General features: G+C 29.5%; 2 protein-coding genes across 3 annotated transcripts; both read right to left on the minus strand.

The window, feature by feature from the left end:
* Positions 1-5,101: 5,101 nt before the first annotated feature.
* Positions 5,102-11,135, minus strand: LOC109793209 (ABC transporter B family member 9). The gene is made up of 12 exons (XM_020352675.3): positions 10,845-11,135; positions 10,596-10,650; positions 10,309-10,484; positions 9,786-10,007; positions 9,453-9,691; positions 8,794-9,319; positions 8,397-8,670; positions 7,604-8,246; positions 7,257-7,485; positions 6,897-7,163; positions 6,539-6,802; positions 5,102-5,981 (listed from the first exon to the last, which is right to left on the minus strand). Exons 1-12 carry the CDS (start codon positions 11,079-11,081, stop codon positions 5,337-5,339), a joined length of 3,777 nt encoding a protein of 1,258 aa, XP_020208264.1. The 5' UTR covers positions 11,082-11,135; the 3' UTR covers positions 5,102-5,336.
* A 2,898-nt stretch (positions 11,136-14,033) lies between these two features.
* LOC109793210 (protein SRG1) lies at positions 14,034-19,283 on the minus strand. Of its 2 annotated transcripts, none has more exons than XM_020352676.3 (4): positions 18,965-19,279; positions 18,478-18,722; positions 17,826-18,147; positions 14,034-14,450 (listed from the first exon to the last, which is right to left on the minus strand). In XM_020352676.3, the coding sequence occupies exons 1-4, from the start codon at positions 19,205-19,207 to the stop codon at positions 14,178-14,180; spliced, it is 1,083 nt and encodes a 360-aa protein (XP_020208265.1). In that variant the 5' UTR covers positions 19,208-19,279; the 3' UTR covers positions 14,034-14,177. The 2 variants fall into 2 exon arrangements, with proteins under 2 accessions (XP_020208265.1, XP_082921906.1); XM_083065780.1 differs by having other exon boundaries at positions 14,308-14,467; positions 18,965-19,283.
* Positions 19,284-21,041: the final 1,758 nt, after the last annotated feature.

Below are 21,041 nucleotides of genomic sequence, written 5' to 3' on the forward strand. Positions count from 1 at the left end.
AAATTTCTAATATAGATTTGTGTTAAAAATTTTAAAATTTTGACATCTTATTGATAATAATATTCAATAATGTCAAAAAAAAAATTAAAAAAAAATAAATCAAGATGGAATTGTTGACTTTTTTTTTTCATTATATTTATCGAAGCATCATCAAGCCAACAGACTTTGTGGAAGGCTTTAAAATTTCTCAAGTATTATAAGATAGGTTGTTTCTCAAGTATTAAGCCTTTCAAAGTTTTTTAAATATTAAGATAGGTAGTTTTTTTAAGATAGGTAGTTTCTTAAGTATTAAGTTAGAATTTTATAATAATATTATATTATATAATTTTGCCAACAAAAGGCTTTGTAGGTACTATGGTTTGAAATGAATTTGAGTAGGAAAGCAAATAGTGAATTTCAGTTTGATCTCTTCCTCTTTCACTCTCAATTTTATTCTATTACGCAAAAGTTTATATCGTTATTCCACTGATAACATTTAGTATCAAAGCTTGAGAGTTGGGTGGTAGTATGAGTGAAAAAAACATTTGAGTAGGTGAGGAATAACAGGATTCTCACTTTGTCAGAAAAAAAAAAAAAAAAAAGATATAGAGAAGTGTTATATTTTGAGAGAGAGATATGACTAACAATTACAATATTACTTGGTTTGGTCCCAAGCTAGATGGGAAGTTAGATTTTAGCTATTGGGAGACTTTGATGGCTATACATATTTGAGAGCTCACAATATTTGGAGCTTTGTTGAACTAGGATTAGCAGAAGGAGCTGGTTATACTACTAGGAGGAGAGACCAATTAGCATTGTCACAAATTCACCAAAGAGTAGATTATTCTATTTTTGGTAAAATTACAAATGCCAAAATTGTCAAAGAAATGTGGAATATTTTGAAATTGTCATATAAGGAGTAGAGAAGGCTAAAAAATACAAGCTACAATCTCCACGAAAGGAATACAAAAGATGTGAAATGTCAAATTCTGAATCAGTGGAACAATATTTTTCACGTTATAGATCTTGTCAATAAGAAGAGAGTGCATGCAGAAGATATTCCTGATAGCAAAATGGTAGAGAAAATTCTTGGAATGATGCCAATGAAGTTTGATCATGTGGTGACTACAATAATTGAGTCCCACAATACCAACACCATGACTATAGCAAAATTGCAATGAAATATTAAAAGTCATGCAAGTAGAATCTTGGAGAAGATAGAAAAAGTAAACGAAGGAGCGTTAAAAAATCAAGTGAATATCAATAATGTAGCTAAAACTAGTCCAAACACAAAAAATAGAGGTCGTGATAATTACATCAATGAAGGAAGAGGAAATTTCAGAGAAAGAGGCCAAGGAAACTATAGAGGCAAATGACGTGGAAATTTCAATCAAGGATGAGATAATAATTTTGTATCATTCAACCAAGGAAGAGGAGGAAATACTTTTGGTGTTGCCAATCATGCAAGAGGAAGAGGTAACAATTACCAACAAATAGCAAATTTTAATTGCTTATACTATGGAAAGTTTGGACACAGGCTACAGATTGTAGATTTAAACAACAGGTGAATGTGTAGAAAATCATAAAAACATTGGTGAGAATTCTTATAATTCACAAAGTTCATTTTTGACAAGCAATACATTTTTTTAGGATGAAAATATTTGGTATTTAGATGTTGGATGTAGTAATCATATGTGTGGAAAAAAGGAGTTATTTTCATCTCTAAACGAAACAGTTGAATCTACTATGAAATTTGGAAACACAAACATTCCTATTTTGGGAAAAAGGCCAAATTGCTATCAAATTGAAAGATGGTTTGCAAAATTTTATCTCCAATGTTTTCTATGCTCTAGGTTTTCATCACAATATGTTGAGTATAGGGCAACTATCTGAGAAAGGTTACAACATGCAAATTCATCATGGATACTGCACGTTGATAAACAAAAGTGGAAGATTTATAGCTAAGGTAAAAATGACTCTCAATCATCTATTCCATTTGAAAATTTGTCATGAATGGTTTTCTTGCTTGAGTTTTGTTATTCCCAATTTTGATCGGTTGTGGCATATGTGCTTTGGGCACTCACTTTGTTGGATTAAGTTATTTGTCAAGAAAATAATATGTTTCTGGCTTGCTTGTTACAAATATTCTTAATAATGTATCCGAGACGTGTGAGATTGGAAACAAGCATAGAGAATCATTTCCAACTAAAGTATCTTGGACGGCAAAGAAGCTATTAGAGATAGTTCATTCATATATATGCACTAGTGAGACCCCAACTCATAGTGGTAGCAAGTATTTTATAACTTTCATTGATGACTTTAGCATAAAAACATGGGTATATTTCTTAAAGCAGAAATTAGAAGCATGTGATGCCTTTAAGATGTTTAAGGCATTTATAGAGAAACAAAGTGGTAGTAGGATCAAAGTATTAAAAACAGATAAAGGCCAAGAATACCTTGCTTGTACAAATTTCTTTGAATAGCATGGAATTCAACACCAACTAACAACTAGATACATGCTTCAACAAAATGCAGTTGCTAAAAGAAAGAACAAAAAAATCATGGATATGGTGAGTCTTATGTTAAAGGCCAAACAGATGCCTAGAGAGTTTTCAACAGAAGCATCTATTGTTATTATCTATATCTTGAATAGGTGTCCAACAAAGAGTATTCATGACAAGACACTAGAAGAAGCTTGGAGTGGAAGAAGACCATTAATCAGACATCTCAAAATTTTTGGATGCATAGCATATGCACATGTCCCAGATCAACTTAGGAAGAAATCGGATGACAAAGGAGAAAGGTATGTTTTCATTGGTTATAACTTAAATTCAAAGATATATAAACGTTACAATCTAGAGACAAAGAAAGTGATTATTAATAAAAATGTGACGTTTGATGAGAAAGACCTATGGCATTGGTCTCCTAAATCCCAAAAGGAGAAAATGGTGATCTCTAACAACTACGAAGAGTTTGAGGGACAACTAGATCCAGTTACTGATGAACCAAAATCTTCTAATAGACCAAGGAGGTGTTGTCAACTACCAACTAGATTGAAAGATTATGTTGTGGGTAATGATAATGACTCATCTGATGAAGAGATTATCAATTTTGCTTTATTTGCAAACTATGAGCCTATGACTTTTGAAGAAGCTTCAAGTGATGAGAGATGGAGAAAAGCAATGTCATTAAGAAGAATGAAATGTGGGAGTTAACAAATTTGCTAGTAGATAAAAGGTCCAATGGAGTAAAGTGGGTATACAAGACCAAGTATACAATCCTAATGGAGAAGTTGATCGCTTTAAAGTGTGATTTGTTGCTAAAGGGTACAAGCAAAAACCAGGTATTGATTACTTTGAAGTATTTGCACTTGTTTCAAGGTTGGATATAATTCATATGATTATTTCTCTTTCGACTCAAAATAATTAGAAGATATATCAAATGAATGTTAAATCTGCATTTCTTAATGGTATTTTATAAGAAGTATATGTTGAGCATCCTGCAAGATATGTAGCCAAAGGAGAAGAAGATAAAGTAATTAAAGAAAGTTTTGTATGTATTGAAGTAGACACCAAGAGCGTGGTACATGAAAATAGATTCTTACTTTACGCAACATAATTTTGAGAGATGTCCTTTTGAGCACACGCTATATGTTAAATTTGTTAGTACTAGAGATATTCCTATTGTGTACCTATATGTTGATGATCTAATCTTTATTGGCAACAATCCAAAGATAATTGCAGAATTTAGGAAGGATGTGATCGGATGTTTTGAGATGACAAATTTAGGCCTGATGTCCTATTTTCTTGGCATTGAAGTCATTCAACAAAAAGATGGGATTTTTATCTCTCAAAAGAAATATGTAGGTGATATTTTGAAGAAATTCAAGATAGAGAATTCAAAACTAGTTGAAGAAAAAAGTTAAAGCTAACAAAAGAAAGTGAAGGTAGAAAGGTGAATGCAACTCAATACAAAAGTTTGATTGAAAGTTTGAGATATTTGACTATAATTAGACTAGATATAGTATTTGGAATCAAGTTGTTTAGTAGATTTAGGGAGGAGACACATGCTTGTCATTTGCAAAGAGCAAAGAGAATTCTTCGTTACATTAAAGGTACTCTAACTGATGAAATTTTTTATACTAGTAATAATAATGTGAAACTTATTGAATACATAAATAATGATTGGGCAAAAAAATGTGAAAACAAGAAAAAGCACGTCAAGATATGTATATCATTTAGGTACTGGTGCAATATCACGGTCTTCAAAGAAACAGTCGATTGTTGCACTTTTTACCACCAAAGTCGAATACATTACAGCAGCCAATAGTGCTACACAAGCAATATGGCTGTTAAGAATTTTAGAAATGTTATACCAAAAGTAGATTACTCTTAATCTCCTACTAAAATATTTTGTGATAACATATTTGCAATTACGTTAAACAAAAATTTAATTTTTCATGGATGGTCTAAACATTCTGATATTCGATTTCACAATATACAGGAATTGATAACTAAAAAAGAAGTCAAGATTAATTATCGTCCAACTAAAAAGCAAGTAGCATATATTTTTATAAAGTCATTGAAAACCAAGTTATTTTATAAATTGAATATAATACTCAAAATGATAGAAACTTGATTTAAGGAAGACAATATCAAAAAAAAAAATTAAATCAAGTTAAAATTGTTAGCTATTTTTTTACTGTCGCATTTATCGAAACATCATCAAGCCAATAAACTTTGTGGAAGGCTAGTCCAAAAAGTATTAAGATAGATTATTTTTTAAGTATTAAGCCTTCCAAAGTTTCTTAAGCATTAAGAAAAGTTATTTCTTAAGTATTAAGATAGTTGTTTCTTAAGCATTAAGATAGTCTTTTATAATAATATTATATTATGTAATTTTGCCTATAAAGGACTTTGTAGGTAGAATGGTTTAAAATGAATTTTTGAGTAGGATATCAAATAATGAATTTTAGTTTGGTTATTTTCTCCTTCTCTGATCAATTTTATTCAACTGTCCAAGTGAGTGAAGTTTATATCATTATTCCACGGATAACAAGTAAGGTATAATGGTGTCTAACCATTTAAAAGAAATTGAATTAATTTAATTAGGAGAAGAGTGCTAACAAAAATCTCACTAACACCTACACTCATCTTTTAACACTTTTTATTATTACAAATTTTGTGTTTCTCAGATCTGAGTCTCTTCAAGTAATAAGATTCATTAACATTTTCGACCAATAGTAATAATAGGGAGAGTATTAAGAGGAGAGTGGTTTGAGTGTAGTGACATTTCTCTGATTAGTAACATGCATGGCCTCGAAAACCCATTCTACGTAAGGAGGCATGGATCTCTGTCTATGATGCTCTAAGATGGAGAGCTACCAATGAAGCATAGAGTCCACCATCAATCTTCATCAACTCATCATGTTCTCCTTTTTCACCAACGGCCCCATTTTTCATAACTGCTATAATATGAGCACCTTTAATTGTTGTAAGACGGTGAGCTATGACAACAGTGGTCCTATTGACACTGACTCTGTCTAGAGCCTCTTGCACAACACGCTCTGATTCTGCATCAAGTGCACTAGTTGCCTCATCCAGCAAAAGTATTCTAGGGTCTTTGAGAATGGCTCTTGCAATGGCGATGCGTTGCTTTTGTCCACCTGATAACTGTGTGCCTCTTTCCCCAACGGAAGTGTCATAACCATGTGGAAGAGAACTTATGAACTTGTGTGCATTTGCTGCTTGTGCTGCTGCAATTATCTCTTCCTCCGTTGCCCCTCCCTCTTTCCCATAAGCTATGTTGGAACGAATGCTTTCATTGAAAAGAATTGGCTCTTGTCCAACCAATCCCATTTGCTGCCTCAGCCAGCTTAGTTTTAACTTTTTGATATTCACTCCATCAAGTAGCACGTGTCCAGAATCAGGGTTGTAAAATCTCTCCAAGAGGCTTATTACTGTTGATTTTCCACTGCCACTTTCTCCAACCAAGGCAATGGTCTACAGTACACACATATATATCAATAAATAAACAATATGTTAGACTAAATTGCAACCTTTGTTTCTCATGTTTTAAGATTTTGCAAATTTTTCTATCACACTTTCAAAATTACACATTTTATCTCCTAATTTTCAAAATTTTGCACATATAATCAATTTGTAATTAACTATTTAACATCTTTAGTTAACTACTAATAGGATATATTAATTGCACATTGACGCAAAATAATTATATGATACACGAATGATGACATGTGATAATATATTATGTTAACTGTCAATGTGTCATATTAATATGTCAATTGACAATATCAATATATAAATCTTAAATCAATATCATATGGTCAACCAATACAATAGTAAATGTACAATAATAAAAGTTGAGTGATAAAATTTGTAAAATGGTGAAATATAAGTGTGAAAAGTTGCCGCTAAGCCTATATGTTGTCATGTATTATATAGTCTCAAATCAAATTAGTAGATTAATTTGTACAACCCAAAAACAAAGCGCACTAATTAATAACTAATACATTATTAGCTAACCAATGATGAATTACCTTTCCAGCCGGCATGCTTAGACAAAAATCTTTGAAAATTTGAATATCGGGCCTTGTTGGGTAACAAAAGCTGACTTGTTGAAATTCAATGTCTCCTTTTACGGTGTCTAGTGTTGTTCCCTCATCACTGCTCGAGTCAATCGTGGGTTTGCTGTCAAGAATTTCAAATATTGAAGCTGCAGAATCTTTGGCCTTGTTAGTATCTGGTGCCAAGGCACTAGTTTGGGAAACACCGACTGCTGTAACTGTTAAGGCAAAGAAAACCTGCACAAAACCAAACTTAAAGTAAGAACCAGATCGATTTCAAGAAACATCAAATAGTTAAGTTGGACCATCATAGTCCCAATGATGTATGTACCTTGAAAACCTCTCCAAAAGTTGCTTTCCCGTGTTGCACAAGAATAGCTCCTATGTAGAAAACAAAAGCATTTGTGCAATAGAGAGCCAAAAAAGAGAAACCTAGACCTCCACCACTAACAATCCCCAACCGAACACCTTGTTTTACTGGCTCTGAACATTTTTTGATGTACTTATCCATCACCTTTGGTTCAGCACAAAATGATGCAACAGTTCTAATGCTACCAACAGCATCATTTACCACCTGACTTGCCTCTTCATACTTCACCTGTAAAAGACAGGATTAGATCTTGTTGATATGATATACACTCACTTTCTATTGATGGAAACAACAAAAATGAATTTAGACTAATTAATTAACCTTTGCATCTGCACTGAATCCTTTTAAAAACTTGGTTTGAAAGTATCCTTGCATGAGCAACAAGGGTGACACAGCCAAAACCACAAAAGCCAGAATCCAGTTAGCAGTGAATGCTATGATTAGACCAGATGCGACTGTTGCAATGTTTTGCATAATAAGGGCCAAGCTGTCACCCACAAGACTCCTTATAGTTGAAGCATCAGCAGCTAACCTTGCACTAACAGCACCACTGCAAGGAAATTCATTTCTTTGAGTTAACAAGAGTAGTACTGAAGTCACATTCAATGCTTGCATCTTTATTTTCCATTTCATCATTGGAACTGGAAGTAAATATCTGTTCAACATACCTTGAATTGGAAGGGCGATCAAACCAACTGATTTCTTGGTGCACAACCTTTTTAAATGTCAATGAACGAATTCTTTCTACAAGTTTTCCTCCAGCTACCCCAAATGAGTAGTTTTGTAATGGTATAGCTACCACAGCGACAAGCCCCAGAACAACAAATAGCATTGACCAAAACTCGGAATCCTTCTTAAGTTGATATGGAGGTTCATAGAATGTGTTAATAGCTGATGAAAGCAAGAGGCCAAATACAGGGAGAGTGACACCATTCACTGCTGCAGCAATAGATCCTAGTAGTAAGATAGGAATCTCTGGCTTGTTCAACTTGGCCAAACGTTGAATAGAAACATTTTGGTGCTTCACATTCTCAACTTCACTCCTTTCAACATCCCTATTTGCTCCTTCTTCAGACTCACGTATAGAAAGTTGATAAGGAAGAGGAGAGGTAAGTGAGAAAGAGTGACTGCCTGATGAGCCTTGACTTGATGATCTCGCAAAGGATGTCCCCTGAGTGGAAGATCTAGCCATATGACTATCTAAGTTGACATTGTTGTTATTTGACTTATCTGATTCTCTATTTCCTTCTTGCAAACGAATAAGCTGTGAATAAGCACCATCATCATCCTTGATTAACTCGTCATGAGTTCCTACACATAAAGGAAAAATGCTAGAGCGAGTACTATGTTATGAAAGGATGACAGTTTTTCATAGATAACAGTATTGTTGTAGTGACTAAGCATGATACCAAACCTATTGTTGATAAAAGAACTAAAACATTTGGTTCAATTTTATTTTACCCTTTTCTACAATCTTGCCCTGATGAACCACTGCTATGATGTCAGCATATCTAATAGTCGTCAAACGATGTGCAACAACTACAGTTGTCCTGTGTGACATAACTTTCTGTAATGCTTCTTGAACAATGTGTTCAGACTCGGCATCCAAAGCACTAGTAGCTTCATCAAGAAGAAGGATTTTTGGGTTCTTCAAAATTGCCCTTGCAATTGCAATTCTTTGCTTTTGTCCACCAGAAAGTGCAGTTCCTTGCCCTCCCATCACTGTGTCAATGCCCTATAAACAAAATAATACAATTTTGTTAGCTTTAAATAATCTTAAGAAGAAAGAATCATAAGACTGGATTCACTTATGTAAGACTATGTATTTGTGTTTATATCTTTAAAGAATTCGTTATACCTCAGGCAGCTTATCAATGAACTTTTTGGCATTGGCAAGTGTTATTGCTGTTGTTATCTCCTCATCTGTTGCATCTTCTTTACCGTATGCTATGTTCTCTTTGATACTACCAGTGAACAGGACAGGTTCTTGACCAACAAGCCCAATTTGTCCTCTAATCCATCTAACTTGAAAACTCTTCAAATTAATGCCATCTATAAGTACCTCTCCAGCATCAGGATCATAAAATCTTTCTAACAAACTAATTATAGTTGACTTGCCACTTCCACTTTGACCCACTAAAGCAGCAGTTTTACCATTGGGAATATTGAATGAGAATCCGGAAAATATTTGAATATCTGGCCTTGCAGGGTATCTAAAGTGAACATCCTTGAGTTCAATATCTCCCTTCATGTCTTCCAAAACAACACCATTGGTGTCAGAAGCATCAATTTTCGGTTTTCTCTTAATTGTCTCAAACATCTTATATGCTGCTGCTTGGCCTGATGCAAATGCACTTATGCATGGGGCCGCCTGACCAAGTGACCTAGTTTAACAAAATAATAATAGGGGATGTAGGTTAAGCAAATAAGATTGTGATATGACTCACAATCAGATCATGATGAACATCAAACTAAAAGAAGCTTTATAGAGTAAAAGAATATTCATGTCTCACTTACATTGAACCAGTATTGATGGATATGATTATATTGAAAACGCTTCCACCATTATAGCCTCGCTCAAGGATCATTTTGGAACCATACCACATGGCAAGTGCATAGGTGCAAAATACAATCAACAACAGTACTCCCATTCCAAACCCTGAGGCAAACCCTTGCTGAACAGTTGCAAAGTAAGATGTTCTTAACTTGTCATTATAATTTTCTATTGCTTTTTTCTCGCCGGTAAAAGAGGCAACCTGGTTAAACATCAAGAAGTCAAGGAATATGTTTAAAGTTAAATACAAAAGGCAATGCATGGTAAATTATCTATTATTGATTTATGTTTCTTACTGTTTTAATTGCCCCAACTGTTTGTTGTACAACGTTTCCGGCTTCTGTATAAGCAACTTGCCCACGAATTGAAACTTTCGCCACCATGATGGACATAATTCCACCAGCAATAACCATACAAGGAATGCATGCAATCAAAACTAGACAGAGTTGCCAGCCTTTTGTAAAGGCAATCACAAAGCCACCAAAAAAGGTTGTAACAAGTTGTATAAACTTCCCAACCTACCATAGTACCATTATTAAGCTCATGTCATTTCTTTTGCTTTTTGTTGTATAATATAGGAGAGAAATGCTAGTCACTCTCTTGATAAAACTCTCTCTTATGTGTTGAAAATCACAAAAACTTGGTGAGTCATGATATTAAATAAGGAGAGATTTGTTAAATGATATGTGAGGCTCACAAAATTTATAATATCCAATAACTTTCACGTAATAAAAAAGAGTGTTAGAGAAAGTGTGAATATATAGTATAATTCGATATACATTAATTACTCGAGTGTTTTCATAGACAAGAAAAGCATACCTTTTCTCCCATGGCATCTTGAATGAGAATGGTGTCACCAGATATCCTCCCAATTACCTCACCAGTTGTTGTTTCAGTGTCAAAGAAGCTAATGTCCTGCTTCAATATAGTCTTTAAGTACAAAGCACGGATTCTTGAGGCTTGTCTTTCTCCTGTCACCATCCAACATGATACCTCTGCAGCATTCAATAGAAAAACCCTCTATCACATACAATATAGTAGTAGTCTATAAGAAATAAATAAGCAGAAATGAGAGTAAGGAAAAGAAAAAAAAAGTGACATCTTACGTAGAAACGAGGCAACTCCAGCCCCAACAGCCAAGTAAACAAAAAATATTACAACCTGAAATTTGAGGTGTCAGCATCATCCAAACATATAAATAAGAATGCAAATCTATGTTAATGGGATATATTAATTACCAAATGGACATGGCATGCAATGTAATGCAAGGCTGCAGAAGAAACAAGAAGGACCTTTCATTCAAGAAACCTCCAGCATATAAATGAATGCATGTTAAGTGTTAACTATATATATACCTTGGAAACTTCATTGACTATGAGGGATGGATCGGTGCTTCCAAAAGCGTTGATGACCTTCCCAAAAATGAGGGTCATGAGAGGTTGTGCCAACCCATTAGCCATGGCGGAAATGCAGCCAACAATCATCAAAGTCACATCAAGGCCATCTGCAAAGGCAAAAAGCTTGTAAAATGGGACTTTTTCATCATTCACATTGGCCTTTTGTTCTTTACATTGTTCCTCTTCTTGCTCCATGCCTAGGAGGGGCACAACCTTCACGTAAAAACAAATGGAGGCTAGAATCTGGTGAGAGGACGCGTCATATTTATATGCATGCATGCACTAATTTGGGCAAAGTAGGTATACGAATGGTAAAATGAAATGTTGCGCTATTTCTAGAAAACTCTTATACAACTGTAAAATGAAATGTTGCGATATCAATACTAATAAATAAGGTGAATAGTTATTTTCATAACCATTTTTCGTTTTCCAGATGATTATATCTTTAAATTTTAAAAATAAATAAATATTTTTAATAATTATCATTAACTAATTTTAAATAACTGTTCATATTATTATATTTTTAAAAATATTTAAAAGTACGAAGTCTCTTATTTCTTATTTCTAGAAAACTTACAGAACGATATTGACAATAATATGTCAAATCATTTCTGTTGAGAAAGCATATGAACACTACTTTTTAAAATAAATAAAAAAAAACATCATCAACACTACTATTATTTTTTTAAAAAAATATGTTTCGTTTTCGGATTACAGCAAAGATTTTGTTAAATACACTTATTTTTTAAATACTCATTAATTTTTAGAAAAATATTTTTTTTAAAAAAAATATATTTTCTGAAAATATTTTTGGTAAGGCAAAAATAGGTTTTTCTGAAAAGTATGTTCTAAATCTGTGAAGTATTTTTTTAAGTATATTTTATTGCATTTAGAAAGTACTTTTCAAAAAAGAACTTTTTTGATTACTCTTTAAAAAAGTTTTTTTTTGAATGTATCTTTTTTAAGCTTCTTAACAAAAATATGTTTAAAAAATAACATTTCATAAGAGAAATATTTTAATCTTTCTAAAAAATATTTGTTTAGAGTATATTTTAAGAATTAGAAAAACATGATTTCAAAATGATTAAAAAAATGTATTTTTCTAATTAATAATTCATTGTAAAATTAATAGGTCATATATTTAAAAATTACACATTTATAAAATTTACAACCTTGTATAGTAAAGATAGAGTAAAAAATTAGAATTTTAAAAATCTTGAAAATAAGAGCACAAAAAGAAATAGGATTTTAAAATAATATAGCTTAAAACGGGTGTGGGAAAAAATCAAGAAATAAAAAATAAAAAAAAGAGCGGCAGGTGAGAGAGATATAGTAGAGAATATGTGAAAATGAGTAAAGTATGAAGGGATGAATGGAAAATATAACTTTCAGAAATAAAATTTATTTTAAAAATAAATTAAATTAAAGAGAATTTAATAAATTTTTGGAAAAAAAAAAAAAAGAAAGAAGAACGTATCTATTAGTAAGAAGATGTGTATATAACATTTGTTTTATTGTAATCTTAAAATTTGATTTTTTTTTTTTAAAGTGTATTATAAAGGAGTAAAAGACAGAAGCTTAAATATATTTTAATTCTTGGAAAATGTGCAAGTTTTAATTTTTATCTCTATTAAATTTTTTATTATTTTTTATCCACTAATAAAACTTATAAATGTTTTTAATTTTTATTACTATGTAATTATTTTTTAACTATTTTTCTTTATTAAAAATTTATGTTACTTATGATTGTTAATGATGTTAATAGAATCGTTAAAGTGGGTCAAAATCTGTTAAACTAACTCAGTTCATCACAAATTTGAACTGAATTGAACTAAAAAAATTAACACATTTTAATTATAAGAAAAATTTGATCCAACTTACTTATAATACGACTCGTCACAAGCCAACCTGTAGTGGGTTGTAATGTGTCGAGTTGACTCATTTAATATATATTTTTTATTTTTTAGGTTCTCAAATGTTAATTGATATGATTATACATTTATATCATTGACTAATTTTGTAAATATTAGTTGTGAATTATGATAATTAGTATCGATTAGATATTATTTGTCAATATTTTATATAACAACTTTGATATTATTTGATATTATAAGTTGGTTGTGATTGATGACTATTTTGTTTTACATTTTTTGTGTGTCATATTGTTACATATTTGTAATTTTAAAATATAAGATTATAATATATATTATTTATAAAGTTTAATATTTTTTTTATTTATTTATGTAAGTCAATTCGTTTAACCCACTAACCTGTAGTGGGTCAAATTGTATTAGCTTTTTTTAAAGCTCACCAAACAAAAGGTGAGTCAAATTGAATTGACTCACTTATTACTTAATCTGTGATACGTTAAACCCAACTACTTGTTTTGACAACTCTAAATATTAGTGTGAGACACTTCCAAACTTTTTTATAAGTTTTAAAATTAAATTTTATTTATTTATCTTAAACTTATTGTTATGGATAAAAAATGATGCTTTTAAAATTTAAAGGGATGAGAATAAAAAAATTATTTTACAAGGATCAAAACTAAAATTTATTCATTTATGAGGGCTAAAAATATTTTAGAAGTATCAAAAACTGTTTCCAATTTTTTTAAAGATGAAAAACAAAAAAAAAATACAAGAACCAAAATCATAATCTACTCATTTTATAATAGTACAAACATATTTAAATCAAAAATAAAATTAGGATAAAACATATGTTCAAATGAAAATATAACAACAGATATTCCAAGGGTAGAAATTGGAATAGTTTGTACAGATTATGTTATATATTACACTTTACATTTATTTATTATGCGCGATCACAATTATTCAATTTTGTTTAACACCTTTTATTTAACTTATTGATGCCTATTGTTATGATGAGAAAAAAATATATATAAAAAGTGGTTATTTTTATGAACAAAATAAAAAAAAAATGTATATTTAAAATGAAGTTACTACATAATTACGTTAGTTATTGTCATGCAGTGACAATGGATCCTACAACTTCACGGAGAATGGCATGCAGATGGGTTGTAATTTGACTTAACTATATGTTGTTAACTAGTTCTCACATGTGATGAACCTTACTGTCATAGAAAAATCAAAGATATGGATGATTAGAATAAAAGGGAGGATGAAATGAGCACAATCAAAAATAGGGCAAACTTTATTATCATACACGCACTTGCCCCATTCACCGTGGCATATTGATACTGTCTAAATACATACATATATATTAATAATATCAAGCTAACCATATAATTAAGTATATTACATGAGCTAATTAAATAAAAGCCTTGGTAACTTTTTCATGTGTGATTTTCATATGTTCCAAGTAGGACTTTCCATCTAACTTATGGGCGAAGTAATCTTTGACATATTTCTCGACTCCAATCCTTTTGAACAGCGGGGGATTTTCTAGGTTTGTGAGGCTAATTGCAGGTCCAATCTCTGATTGAAACCTTGGCAGAAAGAACATTGCAATGGAAATTCTTTCCTTTTCTGAATTCACTATTGCCCTGTGCTCAACACTTTTGTATGCCCCATTGCTCATAATCTGCAAATTCCAACATTCTTTAATCTATTCCAAATCAAATCACATGCACAACCTCAAAAAAAAATAAAAATCAAAACAATCATTTTTTTGAATTCTAAGACAATTGTATTTTCAAAACATGAATTCTAGCATTATATCAGTCTCTTGTCAATTGATCTTCTTTAGTTGTAAAAACTGTCATTTAATAATTATCTTTTTAGTTGAAGTAAGTTTTTAGACTCTACAAAAAATTATATATATAAATGGTCCTCTTAATTTTTTGTATATATAATTTTTTGTGTCCCTATTATTATTTTATTATTTTATTTTTCACTTTTATATTTTTTCTCTATAAATTTATAAATGTTTAATATAAATTGCTCATACATTTTGATTTTTTTTTTCATTTTAATCTGTTATTTAATTTAGCCAACATTAAGCATATATTTGTTAAAATGTCATCACTTAACGTTAGAAACTGAAAAATAAAAAGTTTATAAGGGTCACATATAAAACAATAAGAAGACCAAAACGAAAATAAACATATATATATTGTAGAGATCAAAACTTATTTAAACCTTATCTTTTTTATATATCAATGGATTAAATCCAAAATCATATGGTGTATAGCTCTCATTATTAATTAGCAAAAACATAAATTAACAACACATCATCTTTAATTTGCAATATTTTTTTTTTAGACTTTAATCTATCTAATAATAGTACCTTTTTTTTTACTTCATTCAATGATATATGTATCTTCTTAGACATTGACATAGGTGTAAATTCCTTTTCTGAATTATGGTGTGTTAACTTTGCATGTTTAGTTTTGGATTTGAAAAACTCATATTATTATTTAGAAAAAAAGTTTCTCTGTTATTACAACTTATTTTCGAATTTATTTTGATATAACAAATAAAAACCAAACATATTGTTACTAATTAAAGACAAACTTTTTTTTACCTTAAGTACATGGAGATCCTAAAAATTTAGGATTGAGATCTTTAAGATTATTATTTTACTATATTATACGGTATAAAACTAAATTAAACATATATATACTTAAAATTCTTAATAAATTCATTTAGAATGTGAGTTTTTTAGTCTAATTATTAAATCATAATTATATACCATTTGATTGTTTGAGTCAAATTTTATAAAAATTAATCAATAACAAAAAAATGTATAAGTAAATAACTCTTATACTTATATACTTCAAAAATATATATTGCATTATTTTAAAATAAGGTACTAAATACTTTAATACTAATTAAAAATTTATTATTATGATTTATATAATAAGAAGTTTTAGTAGAATAATGTTAAGTTTATTATCCATATAAAATCACGCAATAAGAATATTATTAAATGGTGTATGAGTATTGGTCGATAAAAAAAAATGGTTTGCAGTAGGTTTCACTTATACCAATGTAAAGCAATTTATTATTGTCGTTGATTTTCACATTATTGTTGAATTTACTTAACTTCACAATTTCTTATTATTTAAATATCCAGATTTTGTTTCTCTAAAAGTGAATAAAGGTAAAGTAAATAATTCGTCATTGACGAATAATCAACAACTTAACCCATCTATGATTTGCATGTCACATGATATTGACTTGGATTTTCTTATTAATTACTGAAATTATTTATTTTATCATTTAAAGTGAGTTGTTCACTTTATGGAAGTTAAATCAAAATATTCAAACAATTTTTTATTGAATACTTGAATTTTAAATAAATTATAATAACTTAAAATTAAATATTTATAATAGGGGAACAGAATGATTCGTTTTAAAGTTAGCTTTAATAAGAGAAATTTAATTTTGCTACTTGTTTTAATTAATATAATTATGAAGTAAAAAGATTAATATATATATATATATATATATATATATATATATATAAAGATATAAAATGGTGAAAATAACTTTTATCATAAAAATCTAAGACGACATGCATGTTCAATAAAAATAACTTTAATATCTAAGAAAATTATATATAAATATAAATTAATTTATTTTAATCTATACCTATATATAAAAGTGATTTCTTATTTTATGTAGATAATTTTGAATTGTTTTATTTTTTAATTTTTAAATAATAAAAATAATATTAAAAATTAATTATTTTTATAAATTCAAAATTTGAATCCAAAATTTGAGAATTAATTGTATAACATCAATTAATTTAATGATATTAATAATTTTTAAATACTTTAAATAATATAAAAATAGGAAATATCTCAATTTCATCCATTATAAATAAATATAATCAAAATCAATTTATGATCCATGGAAGTTGCTAACTACCCCCCATCCTCCACATGGAAGTGCGGATTTTATCAGTAATCCAGTAATCCGCTGTGTAACTTGTAAGCAAGGTTAATGAACTAAATAATAAATTTGCTAGTATATACAAATGTTAAAATTGAACCATTTTACCAAAATTTACTAGTAGAAATAGTTTGATATTTATACTTTTTAATTCAAAATTAACATTTAATCTCTTATTTAAATATAGAATCGTCTACTTTATCTAAAGATCCACCCTATGAAAATAAATTTTTATCATGATTTAATAATTTGGGTTTTAAAATTAGAGGTAAAAAAATTGAGTCAAATAAATCTATAAACTTTAAGTCAAAAAGCTATCAAACCTTTTTTTTCTTAAAAAATCATATAAATTTAAATTAAAATAAATAGATCAATTTAGTCTAATTCGATTAACAAATGATTAAGTTGAGCAAATAAAAATGCATTTCATATGAATATTAGGTTTACCTAACTCACTTTCCACACATTAAGTTATCGGCATAATGTTAACTAACAACTCTAATAACCTAAATAAATGAATTAAAAATAAAAATAAAAATAGAGATGAGAAAATAAGTATGTGCATGCAAAATAAAGAAATTTTATGTTATTTTCTAATTATAAATTACTATATATGCATATATAAAATTTGTTAATTTTTATAATAAAATATCTTAATTAAAAATTATACCTACCATAATTTCTAATTTTTTTAAAAACTATAAAAACTTCTACAGATATTATAAAATAAAATCCTTAAAAATATGACCCACAAATTTTGGAGAATAAAGGGCTTTCATATATATATATTTGACTTTAGCTCCAATTAATCTCTCCCAAAATCCACCATTTAATATATAAATATAAGATGTGATAAAAAGTTATGTCACAGATTAATATACAAAAGGTGAAAAATAATATTAAAAAATTATATTTTACGTTATTTAATATTTTTCGTACTATGAAGAGAGATATAATAATAAATGTGATTATAAAATTATAAAAAGTATTAGTATAAAGAATATAATAAATTATAGGTATATACAGCTAGCTATAATAAGGAGGGAGAGATGATTGAAACCTCTAGAATATCTCCGATGTTAACAACAAAGGCTTCTGAGATAACGTTGACTGGAATCCAAATCCCATCTTTCTTAACCTGCAGTCCATTCACTCCATTCATTTGATTCAGTATGGTGATTCCTGCTGCATCAGAATGTGCAGTGAGACCCATAACTAACTCTGGTTCTGGGCATGGAGGGTAGTATGTCATCCTCACATTCTGTATCCCATCCTCAAACACCTCCCACTCTCTCTTCTCCATCTTTATTGCTTTCCCCACCAACCCCACAAGCATCATCCCAAGACTTTGCAATTCCTCAATGTACAATTCTAAGATACTCCTGCACACACAAGTACTCAACTCATCAATTAAAATTATTGTTTTATCCCGATAATATATATTAAATTAAATTCAATAGAATCAATTGTTATGTATGTTAATAAAGGGAAATTCCAATCCTAATTAAAAAACGAAACAAAATAAAATTATGATTCAGCATGTAAGTTTTGTCCCGCTATTAATTGATATCAAATATGAATAAATCAAGTTTATGAAAATGTTTTTTTAACTTTTTGTGTGTTTATACTATTTGATAGTTTTTTATAAGATGAGTTAATATGATACATTGACAAAATAGTTTTACAGTTAATCAGATATCCCTCATATTTACCTGAGTGATGAGGGGAGTTGTGGGAGAAGATATGGTTTTCTCATGTCAAGAGGGTTGATTTTCATGAATAACCTATCGCCCCAGTCAAGTTTTTGATCCTCTGATCTAATCACAGTTCCGTAGCCTTCAACATCACCTGGCCTCACTTTGTATTTCATCTTTTCTTCCAAGGGCAGCCTGAAGAATCCTTCAACTTCTTCTTTAAGCGTTTCCAGCACTAGTGGGCTTATTCCATGCTCCACCAACTGCAAATATATAAATTGAACTACATATAAATTCAGAATGATAAAAGAAGAAATCAAAGATATATGATCACAGTATGGAGAAAAAAAAAGAAGAAAAAAATCTTCAAAAAATGCTATCGAAAGTTAATCTTTAGACCAGTGAAGTAGAAATATTTATGCATGGCGGGTCAAATATATACATAATACATACATATATAGAAAATGAATAACATGAAGTGTTAAAAGGCATGCACTTTGTTAACCTGGAAGAAACCCCAATCTTTACAAGCTGAGTTCAACTTCTCTAGCTCGAGTTCTTTATCTTCTCCGTGGATCAAATTTTTCATGTTGATGGTAGGAAGTGCATGGCCAGAGGTTGCATCTGAGAAAGGTGTAGGTTGGTGTTGACGTTGCTGAATGTAGCGTTGAGGAACTGAAGTTAACGGTTCCTTTATGAGCTCCTGAATACTCCACACTCCTTCCAACGTCTCATCACGTGACACCATTGTTCTTCTAAGCACATGCACCTTACAGCTGCCACTATATGCTTGAGAATTTATACAACCAAGGGATAAGGGCTAACTATATATAGTCATATATGAGGCAGAAAAAGTAATCTATATATAACAATAAAAAATGTCATCAGCAGTAATGCCTAATGCGCATGATAAAAAGAAATTTTAAAAAAATATATAAGACACTCTAAAGTTAGAAACGTGAAAGAACTAAAGTTGTTTAAAAAGTGAAAATTCGTGCAACTCATGAAAATTGTATTATTTAATGCCTAAATTGTGGTCGGTGCGTGAAATAACGAAACTGTTGTCGACGACGGAAGAACTAAATTTCTAATAAGTGTGAATGATCTGCGCCCTTGACCATCAATGGGTCCTACTATACAGTGAGGGTGTGCACATGCACTTATAATTTTAATTAAATTATCGGTATATATTTAAAAATACTATATTTTACATTTTTTTAATTTTGAACATTGAATTTACTAATAATTATTTTTTATATTTATTTTGCTCTTTTATATGTGATAATAATTATTATTAAATATTTATTTAAAAAATTGCCCTCACTTTTAAATTCCAATTAACTATTGAAACAACTATGAAAAATGCTACAAGTTAAAAGGGAATATGCCAATACAAAATTTGCCGTTGCAGACTCGGAATCAAATAGCATATTACGTAACAAGTGATAAAATAAAAAAAAAAAAAAAAAAACTAAGGTATCTTCTAATGTAAAATATCAAAATTAGTTTTCCTTTCTTATGCTAGTCAAGACACGATATATATATATGAATAAGTACTAAACTTTCACATATGCAGAAATTAGAATTATCATTAGGTGTTCTTCAATGATCTGACCATTCCTCGTACTGTGAGTCTCCAAGGGAGAAATAAGAGTCAAGAAGTAAGAGAAAAATATATTCTTCTTAATTACTACATGGAGGTACCATGCATAATTGTATATTCTGTTGTCGCAATATATAATTTTCTGGCGTAGGGGGTTCCTACATTATGGGTTACAGGATCAGGATGTACGTGCATTGTCAGTTATTGGTCCTGGGGTTCGTTTACAATTATAGCATTAAATACCGAATAGATGCAGCTTAATTTTTTTTTAATTAATTGAAATTACAATAACAATTTCAAAGTTGGAACTTAAAACTCTAATGCTTTACCTTAATTAATGAAAAATGCAGCAGATGCAATGTTTTAATATTACATGGATACGGTTTTTCTTCAAAAACGTTTATTATATGATTATTTTTTACAGACTGAACTTGCGTAGTAAATTTCCCTGTTTTTTCTTCTTGTCAAATTTGGTGCCAATTTAATTCCACAGGAAAAAAATTTAATATTAATATAAACGCACTGTAGGAAATATCGAAAGTTATTTTATCGGCTAATTTTTCAACAAATTTTTCTGCAAATTTAAATCCAGTGGAAATGTTTATTAAAAAAACGACTATTTTCTTAAAACATGTCAAAATAAAAAGGCATTTACCTACTCACTCATATGCTTTTAACTCTATTATAAAATAAAGAAAAATATTCTAAAGGCATTATATGGTTAATAAATTAAATATATAAGTATGAAATATCTTATTGATGCATTTCACTATGATTTTTAGTGTATCACCAATGTAATATTCAGTAAAAAAATTACATTGCTGATACATTTAAAATTAAGTATATTAATAATTAAGACATTAATATTTATTAAATATAACATGGATGATGCATTTAAACTTATGGTGAAATATGTTAATATTATATTTTAATGAAAATATTTGTTAATTTCTTAAATAATTTTTTTTAGGTATTAATT

The sequence above is a fragment of the Cajanus cajan genome, chromosome 1, assembly GCF_000230855.2.
Source record: "Cajanus cajan strain Asha chromosome 1, NIPB_CcT2T_4, whole genome shotgun sequence".
Lineage (NCBI taxonomy): Eukaryota > Viridiplantae > Streptophyta > Magnoliopsida > Fabales > Fabaceae > Cajanus > Cajanus cajan.